Raw genomic sequence first — 10932 nt, 5'->3', positions numbered from 1 at the left:
ATAATCTATAGCGCCCCCTGGTGTTCATCGGAGGGAATGCAGTGACGTTTAATCTGTGCGCCCGCAGTAGTAGCTGCAGTTCAGTCGCAGGTTCATCAGATCGGCTCTCTGGAGCACCATGGCCGATAAAGCGCAAATACAGGAGGCGATTAAAACACAAGGAGAGGTCGTCAGGAAACTGAAATCAGAGAAAGCGAGCAAAGAACAGGTTAGTATGAGCTCTGAAGCGTTCTTTAAAGCTTAATGAAGGAACACATGGTGTGACCCATGGCTGCCTGCTTTATCATTCAAATGAGAAAACCGGAGACCACAAATGTTTAGGTCTGCTCTGCATGGCAGGTTATGAGCTGTTTTAAGAGATGGAATTGCTTCAGTATCGTTATTCAAGATTTAATGAATGGTATTCTACATTAGAAATGCGGCATGATGCTAACGGTTAGCCAGCTGATGCAATCTGTCAGCCATGGTAGACATCAATACTGTATATAGATGGATGAATAAATCTGTGTTGATCAGTAGATATTTCGAAATGCATTTGTTTGTAGTAATTTGCTTGGTTTAGAATGAAAATGTGAAGGTATTGTGACATAAATCACCTGATCTCTGATTGAGAAGTGAGACTGGATGTCAATAGTCCCTTTAAATATGACTAAAAAAAGCCCCATGTTTGTAGTATAGTGTGTATTTGAGGGATTCATTTCAAGGGGTGATAGAAAAGCCCTGATGTGGTTTATGTGCTCAACTAAGAGGTGTGGCGTGATTAACTCAGTTTGGGATACTGGTGGATTTTGACTGCCTCCTCTCATGTTTTGCTTCCTCGCTGCTGTGATGCCTCTCTTACTGGCCCCTAGTGACAGGGTTGCTCACCACTTTTCTCCTGTTCTTCCTGCTTGTTGCCACGGATACCACCAACATCATCAACACCGCACACCTGGAATATCCCTGCTGTTTGTGGGATTGGACCGTTCACCTGTGGATGCTTTTGGACCGTATGGTATTGTGACTGGTGTGTGTGTGTGTTTGGACTGTGTGATGAACGCTCTGGGGCTGGTCTCCGTGCGCCTGTGTGCTGGACTCATGGGCCGTCGGTCTGCTGTGCTCCTGCCGTCTCTGCGTTTCTCTTCTGGAATGACTTTATCACAGGTGCCTTTTTTATTTCAGTCACAATCCAGTCACTGCTCATCTTATGTCTTTTAGCTTTACATGCCATCTGTCATTTGTTCACATCTTGTTTTCAATCCAAAAACATACAGAATTTATTGAAGGCTGAGAAAATAACAGGTCACATTTCACTTCAAATTGAAAATATATATTTTATATAAATTCCTAAAGGGATAGTTAACCCAAAAATGAAAATTGTCATAATTTACTCTCTCTCATGTCATTCCAAACCTGTAACACTTTCGTTCATCTTAAGAACACAAATGATGATATTTTTGATGAAATCTGAGAGCTTTCTGTCCCTCCATTGACAGATACACAACTACCACTTTGACGCTTCAAAAAGTTTATAAAGAGATGGTAAAACTAATCCATATGAATTGAGTAGTTTAGTCCAAATTTTCTGAAGAGACTTGGGCTGGGTTTCCCAAAACCTTCTTAACGCTACGTCGTTCTTAAGTTACACCTTAAGCTGTACCTTATCATTAATACGTGTTTCCCGAAACGTTCTTAGTTAAGTATACCTTCTGTAAGTCACACTTTCGTAAGGTTGGTCTGGACCACTCTTAGATTTACCTTATCACTGTTGCAGGTCTATATGAATATAATTCTTAAGTTTTAATACACCCAGACAGTGTTTTAGGCTAATTCAAGTGTTTTCATGCAAAGAATAAAATTGTCATTACACTGATTGTTGTTAGAATTTTAATTATATTATTAATTTAATAAAAGAGCGCTTTTAAAGGCCAGTGAAAGCATAGGCTACTGTCAGTTAAGTCCTATTCGGACGCAAACATTTTTCTCATGGGCTCGTCTGGTATTTTAAACATTTACAGGGGTAAATCGTGCCGTCCGAATCCATAATTTCAGTGTTTTTTCTCACCCAACCCGCGTAAAAATCCCTGGCCAAATTAGTACCTACTGTTTTTTGATAAACAGGTCGTGTGGTAATTTAATTGCCGTCTGAATCCAAATCTCTGAGTTTACAAGAAGAGATTCAAAATTCACTGTTTAAATCCTTTTTGATCACTGCAGAGCACCGTACGTAAGATGTATACTTTTATTACTGAAATGCTGGAAAGTATTTACAAGAACAATATTTCATTGCATTCGCAGCTCCACCTCAGCAAACAAAAATGGGAAAGAGAAGAAAGCACTTAAAAATTTGAAATGGTTATTATGTAAGCAATTGATACAATTTTAAAATATGAAGGCTTGGCTATTATAGTTTGGATAATTTTTTTTATAATATCCCATGAGTCCTAATAAATGCAATTTCAACTATTTCTTAAGTGCTTCTTTTATAAAGAACACCACTTTCTCACATAATGCAGTGAAACAGCCCCTGCACGAGAGAATAAATGATTTTCGAGTCATCGATATCAACCAATTCAGCAGCATCGCCACGGACAGCACCGGGTAATGTCGCACGTAAGGTATATCTTAAGCAGCTTCCTAAGGTATGGTTCGGGGAACACGCCTAGCAATGGTATACCTTTAGTTAAAGGTATAGCGGAGGATCTTTCCAAATTTTAGATAAGACCCGCCCTCTCCACTTTTTGAAAAGTTTGATTGATTCACCAGAATGATTGACAATTAGGAGGACCAATAGTACAGGTTACCCACCAGGAAGTAAAACATCCTCCGCTATACCTTTAAGTTATACCTTAAGAGTCTTCGTAGCGCGCTAAGAGACAACGTTATCGGGAAACTCAGCCCAGATCGCTTTATATGATGAACAGATTGAATTTAGGCTTGTATTACCATTGCTGTCTAAAGAAGGCTTTTGTCTTTCGAACACATTAAAATGTGAGTAATTTTCACTAAACTCACAAACCCCTGTCAGGGAAAGGCCAAAGTTAGGCCAAAAGTAATCTGAAAGTAGTCAGATTATATTACATTAAATGTGTAATGTCATGGATTATGTTACTAACCACAATTTTTGTCATGCAATTTGGATTCAGTAATCGACTACAATTACCCAGCACTGGTGTAAGAGACTTCTTCAAACATAAACATCTTAGAGCCCACAAACTTTTGAATGCTATACATGTAAGGTTAAAAAAATAACAACAGATCTTATTTGGACAAAATACATTTTTGAAAAAATTTAAACCAGCATAATTTTAATTCAGTATTTACAACAAATACTACTATGATGTAAGTTGTTTGGCAAAAATAAATCCTTCAAATGGGCTTCTTTTGATTTTGGGATGAAATGTGATCTTTATTTTCTTGATAAGTTTCATGTTTCTGCGTGTTGATCATACTGAAGGTAAAAAACTGCTGTTTGTTCTCAGATTGATGAAGAGGTGGCCAAACTGTTGCAGCTCAAAGCTCAGCTGGGAGGAGATGAGGGAAAACATGCGTTTGTTCTCAAAACAGCCAAGGTATAACACGGTTTGTGTGATTTTAGACACGCGGGTTTGTTTAAAGTGAGCTATTTTGTACTGAGCTGATCTCTTCTTTCCTCTCTGTAGGGGACCAGGGACTATAACCCCAAGCAGATGGCTATAAGAGAAAAGGTTTTCAACATCATCATCAGCTGCTTTAAACGCCATGGTGCTGAAACCATCGATACCCCCGTCTTTGAGCTGAAGGTCTCTTGAATGGTTACACATCAGTTTGTGCGTCACATAATTGCATTAACTCACTGTAATGACCATTTACTTGGGTTTCTGTAGGAGACACTGACGGGGAAGTACGGAGAAGACTCTAAACTCATTTACGATCTGAAGGACCAGGGAGGAGAACTTCTGTCCCTGAGATATGACCTCACTGTATCCATAAGACATTTATATTGATCTTATATTGAATCTTTTTGCAGATGCATAGCTGTTGGGGAAAGTCGGATTGATTTGTATCTGTTAGGTTGTTTGATTTAAACCTAAATTACCTTTTTTTTTTTTTTTTTTTATGTGAGAAATTGGTAACACTTGTAATTGCATTAACAAACATGAATTAGCAATGAACAATGTTTTTACTGCATTTATTAACCTTTCTAACTGTTAGTTAATACAAATGTTCATGTTAGTTCACAGTGCAGTAATGTTAACAGATACAACTTTTGATCCTAAAAATATATTAGTAAATGCTGAGATTAACATTACAAAGTTTTGTTCATTGTTAGTTCATGTTAACTAATGCAGTGAACAATTGAAACATTATGAACAAGAGAAATGAACAAGCAAAACAAAAGCAAAATACTAAAATCTAATGTTAATTTAAATTAATTCATAATTTGACATTTAATGCTGATTGATCTCTTTATTATATTGCTGTAAAAGCCATCTTGGATTGCTAAAATAACTAGCATAACTCACTGGCTGCATGAATGGCTGTAGCATATCATGTAAATGCCGGTGTACAATCTCATCTCAACTCCATAAAGATTCAACAGTGCTTTCTGCAGTTGGCTCCTTGACTTTGTCCTCCTCAGGTCCCGTTTGCCCGCTATCTCGCAATGAACAAAATCACCAACATCAAGCGCTACCACATCGCTAAAGTGTACCGTAGAGACAACCCAGCCATGACCCGGGGCCGATACAGGGAGTTCTACCAGTGTGTGAGTACCTCGCTCTGGATTCTGGGACCTGTCTGAACACCTGCGCTTTCTGTTTGTTTAAAGAGAACCTATTATGCCATTTTATATAGGTTTTACAGGCATCCACTTTTCTCATAACATGCATTGCACATCACCTCATTTCTTAGTGTCTGAAAATGGTTGGATAAAGGATCCGGTCTCTCTAACCCCTCTTTTCTGAGAGCCTCCTTTACTCTAGTTGGTCAGTTGGCTTATTCTGTTGTGATTGGTCTACTGCTGACAGTGTGTGTGGAAACGAAACGCCATTACCATAAATGAATTTCAGCTCAAAAGTCTTCCTCGGCACTTGATGCATATTGATACGAACAGTAACGATGCTGTTGGTTTTAATGGAAGTGCATGCTTGAAGTGCAGAAAACGGCGTCTTCTCGACAACATGAACCAAACTTTTCAACTACAGTGTTTGAGGGTCAAAGTAGACGTTTTTATTGGGCAGCCAATGAAGACCATAGGCTGGCATTATGCAAACGAGTTACAAACCTACATTGGCTCGTGCAGGAAGTAAGACTGGAATTACTGACGACGCGTTTCAGGCACTTCAGAATCTTTTTTCTTTTGGGAGACAGTAACTTTCTGTCATGCATTTTGATACGAACTTTTCAGAACTTTTATATTCACAAACAGACAAATTTGACACTACATGAAAGGTAAAATCCGAAAAAGCATAATGGGGGCACTTTAACATTTCTACATTTAGAATTTCTCAAAAGGCTGTACGTGAGATATAAGGGAAAAATGTTTTGTACAGGGATGCAGGTTTGAATCTTGAGGCAAAACACCCCTAATAAAATCAGTTACTAATATAATTTATTATGATCTTTATCATTATTAGTAGTCGTTATTATTTTCAAAATTCTAAATATAAATAATTCTTGTTCTCTGTGGCTGCAGGATTTCGATATTGCTGGTCAGTACGACGCCATGATCCCTGATGCAGAGTGTCTGAAAATTGTCTACGAGATCCTGAGCGAATTAGAGCTTGGAGATTTTCGGATAAAGGTTAGTTGCTGGTCAGCATTGGGAAAGTGTTTGTGGTCATTAGAGTCTTTGTAGAACCTCTTGTATATGTATCAGCTTGAGATGAATAGTCACTGTTGTGGTGTTTCAGGTGAATGACCGACGCATTCTAGACGGAATGTTTGCCGTGTGCGGCGTTCCGGACGAGAAGTTCCGCACAATCTGCTCCACAGTGGACAAACTGGACAAGGTGAGAGATCAAACCACAAGAGAACGCTTGAATATTTTTAATCTTATGAAATGTGTGGAGGTGGATTTTGACAGATTTCACAAATCAGTTCCATTTCACAAGCTTGATTCGAGTGCAACTTTTGATTTGATTCAATTTTGATTCGTTTCGTATATAAATCGGGTATAGTAACCAATCTTATTGCAATTATTGTGGTACAAATGTTTAGTTTTTTTTTTTTTTATTCACACATCAACAGAAAATGGACTAATAGATGGATTTTTGCTGTTTAAGAATCTATATTGGTTCTTCAAACTGAATATCGATTAAAATCAATTCATCTGTACTGTCAACCCAGCCCTAATTTAACATGCCGATTGTTGTGTTTGTAGATGGCCTGGGAGGATGTAAAAAAGGAGATGGTAAATGAGAAAGGTCTTTCAGAGGAAATTGCCGATCGGATCGGGGAGTATGTCAGCATGCAGGGTGAGTAACATTCCTCACACCATCTTTTCACAATCACTTACAGTCAAATTCTCCCTGTCCAGATATGTTACCTGGGGTGTTTTCTACATCCACTGACATCTGTGACCTTTAGGTGGGAAGGATCTGGCTGAGCGACTGCTTCAGGACCCCAAACTGTCCCAGAGCAAACAGGCCTGCGCTGGGCTCACGGATATGAAGCAGCTCTTCAGTTACCTGGAGCTCTTCCAGGTCACAGACAAGGTGAGGTCAGAGGTCAAGAACGCTTCAAAAGAAGGTTGTACCCACTGATCTATATGAATGACTGGATTGCTCATTGCGTTTTAAACTGCCAGCAGGCGGTCAAGCAACATTGGTATTCCGACAGCATCATACACGAAAAACCTTGATCTAAAATCACCCGCTTTGCAACGTATCAGTGGGACAGGATTAGTTTTGTGGATACATGTATGCAAATTAATTGTTACTTCAGACGTTATCTGTAATGTTTATGGTCTTTTCGGGTCAGATAAGTGATAAATACCCTGCTGAAATCGCATAGTGTCTGAGTGGGTACTACATTTGAATTTACTTCGCAACTGTTCAAAGTATGTTTTATATAGAATATATATGGGTAGTGTGAATGAAAATCAGACGTACTACATCCAATGGCGAATGTTGTTACTGTCATGTGACCTACCAGTGTCAGTCGAGTCGCTTCACTGCCATTCACAAATCCTCTCTCGTGGCCTCATGGGATAGTATAGTGTTAATTTAATGCGCACTTCAGAATCTCAGTGGGAGTAGTAGGTCATCCGGGTATTTTCACCCACTGTTTTTCAAATACTATGTACTCTTTTGGCGTACTGTTTTCCGTATGCTATATAGAAGGGAACTATTCGATTTTGGACCCAGCGATAGAAGTGTGTCTTCTGCACACTGCCGACACGGGTAACTGACCGAACTCAAGATAGATTTCTTTATCTACATAATTATGCAGAAAATATTAAGCATGAACAGATATCTGGGATTATAAGCAGAAATTGATTTGAATATACAATAAATATTACAATACATACAAGCCCCTATTATTATATTGCATATATACTGTTGGAATTTTGTCACTACACTCTGATTGGCTGGGATTTTTGTCACCAATATTGGCAATATTATCACTTTTCTTGGCAAACATTAATGTAATTTAATGCCTAATGCAAATATAAATAAGAAAAGCTCATCATCTTGCTCAGAGCGACAGTATAAGTGCTTGGAAATAAGGCTTGATGTCTTTAAATCCATACGCCTGACAACGCAAAACAAATAACCATTTAAATGTTTAGGACGTTTGCATTGTAAGAATGTATAGGGAGACTAACGCTGACGCGTAAGGTAATGTTTTCTCATTCAAATCTGATGATTTCCAATTAAATTCAACTGAATGTGATGAATACACAAGCGGTGGCTTCAGTTTTTATGATGTCATGAGCAATCCAGTCATTTATATAGATCTGTGGTTGTACCACAAGAGTCTTAAGACCAGTATTGAAAATGCTTCTACTTTGTGTATTTTCTAATTAAATGTCATCAATCGATAGAACTTAAATTACATTTATCTTTTCTTATTTATATTTGCATTAAGCATTAAATTCCCTTGATGTTTGCCAAGAAAAGTGATAATTTGCCAATATTGGTGACAAAAATCCCAGCCAATCAGAGTGTAGTGACAAAATTCCAACAGGTCAGAACAAAAAACTTGGATTAACTTGAAAGCAATGCTGTATCACATCACAGCGGATTAATTTTTTTTATGCTCCACATGCATTTTTCTTATATTTTATGACCCATTAGATATGAGATACACACCCTATAAAATTTATTAAAGCGGTTTTTCGTTTCAGTAAATTCAGTTATAATTTCATGTTCATTATTGCTTTTTTCCCCCACACCCATTAATTTTTAAGTCTCTCTCTCTCTAGGTGGTGTTTGATCTGAGCCTGGCGCGAGGACTGGACTATTACACCGGTGTGATTTATGAAGCGGTGCTATCCCAGACCGTCCCAGCACCAGTGCCTACACCAGCAGAGCAGAACGGGGCGGATGAGGCGGGTGTAAGCGTTGGCAGCGTGGCCGGCGGGGGGCGATACGACGGTCTGGTGGGCATGTTTGACCCCAAGGGTAGAAAAGTGCCCTGCGTGGGCGTCAGCATTGGGATTGAGAGGATCTTTTCCATCATGGAGCAGAAGGCCGAGGTGAGTAAGAGAAAGAGGGGCAGGTTTGAGGGTGTATAAAAACAGAAAAAAAATGGGAGTTTATTTATAACTAAAGTCTGATTTGGAAGCAAGTGTTCTACACTGGCGTTTTAAGAGTACAGTTAAATGTAACATGAAATTGCATTTGCATCACATTCACCTTTTGTATTGTGACATTTCTGAGTGTTCTTCTAAAATTGGGAAAACATTAACGGTAAATATATTAAAAAAATTATATTTAATGCTATTTAAAAATAGATTATTATTTGAGCACATTTATAAAAGGGTGCCAATGTGTTATTATGAAAGGTATTTAAAATGTAAAACTGGAAAGATTAATTATTCATGTTAAATATTTAATGCTTTTTAAACATCTTTATTTATTAATACATTTTTTAAAAAAATAATTCTTTGAAGTTCTATTATGAAAGGTATTCATAATAGAAATTAGGGAAGATCAATTGTCTGTTTTAAATTATTTAAATGCTATTTACACTTTATATTTATTTTTAATTATTAATAATTTGAGTAAATTTTTAGAATGGTGCCTCGGTTTTATTATAAAAGGTTTATATCATCTAAAACTGGGAAGATTTATTTATTTTATGTAATCAGTTTTAAACATTTTAAAATGGTTCCACTGTTTTATTATGAAAGGCATTTACAACCTAAAAATTGGGAAGATTAATAGTCTATTTTCAATATTGATTTAAATTTTATGGTATTTAAAATAATTTGTATCTATATTTATTTTTTTATTAATCATTTGAGAACATTTTTAGAAGAGTGCCACTGTTTTTTAATATGAAAGGTATTTAAATACAAATATGGAATATTCCCATCTCCTCTAGTTATCTTCAGAGAAGGTGCGCACCACTGAAACTCAAGTGCTGGTGGCTTCAGCGCAGAAGAACCTTCTAGAAGAGCGACTCAAACTGACCACAGAGCTTTGGAACGCTGGAATCAAGGTCTGTATATGCTTGGATATCATATCAAGAAAACACATGAGTTAAGTTGTATTGTTGGTCTCTGACTCTGTGTATTATTTGCTGCAGGCTGAAGTTTTATATAAGAAAAACCCAAAGCTATTGAGCCAACTGCAGCACTGTGAGGAAACCGGGATTCCACTGGTGGCTATTTTAGGAGAGCAAGAACTCAAAGACGGGGTCGTCAAACTGCGCAACGTGGCCAGCCGAGAAGAGGTGAGATTTTACATCTCCATAGATTGAGATCTGGGATTTGTTTTAATCTCTAATGTGCATGTAATTTATATACAATAATTTTAAATGCCATTCACAATTAGACTAAAGATTTATCTAGTCTAAGCCATTAGTTGACTAATCACATGCTTATGTAAATTTGAATGTGCCTATAGACAGAAATCCACCATTCATGTGGATTACATTATCAGAGAGTATTTATTTATTTTTGGTTCGTTTAAAAGTAGACATTTTAAGCTTTCTATAGATATATTTCTCATGTTTGTGAGGCAAGTAGCCTATATGCTGAGTTCGGTTCATTTCTGTGATGCGCTCCAGTTCCTGGAGACTGAAAGCGCATACTTAAGCTTCCACACGCCACACAAACACTTGCATATGCAGCTAATAACAGTGCACATTTATTTAGGTTAATGTTAGAGAGAGTGTCCAAGTAAAGTTACTACTACTTAAATGTTTCAAAAGATAAACCATTTTTGAGGTTGATTGATGATAGGCGAACGTTTGGATTTCCTACCCGACGTACTGTAATTACCACAAGGACCCGCCATTAACAATCTGTCTCACGGACTGTAACTGCGACTAGCCAACCAATACAATTTTGGTCGACTAACGTTTAGTTGACTATTAGGGGGCAGCCCTACTGATGTCACATGTCCTCATATTGCCTGTTTAATCCAGTTTTCATCTTATAACCTTCAAGAAAATGTTTTAAAATCAAAAACTATTTTGTCTGGTTTCCTGCAGGTGGATGTGCCCAGAGCGGATCTGGTGGATGAAGTCAAGAAACGGACCTTGTAATCTTAAAAAAAAAATCTTAACAACAGTCACCATATAGACGGAGGAGAACGGTGGACCCATTTACCACATGCCAGTTCCAGTTTTGTCAGTTGAACATGTACATTAACGAGGAAACATTGAACTCATTGCCTGCTCTTTTAAAATGTGCTCCGTTTATGTCAGATCTATCAATAAATGAGTAACTAAGATCATTTGTTTGTCTTTTCTTTATGATCTGTTTTAATGCCACATGCAAAATGCACCTTTAACATT

The 10932-nt window shown here is 37.6% G+C and overlaps 1 protein-coding gene across 2 annotated transcripts; it reads left to right on the top strand.

Moving 5' to 3' along the window:
• The first annotated feature begins 51 nt into the window (after positions 1-51).
• On the top strand, positions 52-10868 carry hars (histidyl-tRNA synthetase). Of its 2 annotated transcripts, XM_082177034.1 has the most exons (14): positions 69-208; positions 852-1143; positions 3462-3551; positions 3642-3761; positions 3846-3941; positions 4601-4726; positions 5657-5764; positions 5874-5972; positions 6344-6437; positions 6550-6677; positions 8390-8662; positions 9514-9630; positions 9718-9864; positions 10627-10868. In XM_082177034.1, exons 2-14 carry the CDS (start codon positions 1033-1035, stop codon positions 10678-10680), a joined length of 1563 nt encoding a protein of 520 aa, XP_082033160.1. In that variant the 5' UTR covers positions 69-208; positions 852-1032; the 3' UTR covers positions 10681-10868. The 2 variants fall into 2 exon arrangements, with proteins under 2 accessions (XP_082033161.1, XP_082033160.1); XM_082177035.1 differs by lacking the exon at positions 852-1143 and having other exon boundaries at positions 52-208.
• The last annotated feature ends 64 nt before the right edge of the window (positions 10869-10932 follow it).

This window comes from Leuciscus leuciscus (assembly GCF_965113295.1).
Source record: "Leuciscus leuciscus genome assembly, chromosome: 8".
NCBI classification, from domain to species: domain Eukaryota; kingdom Metazoa; phylum Chordata; class Actinopteri; order Cypriniformes; family Leuciscidae; genus Leuciscus; species Leuciscus leuciscus.
This window is presented reverse-complemented; position numbering and strand designations above follow the sequence as displayed.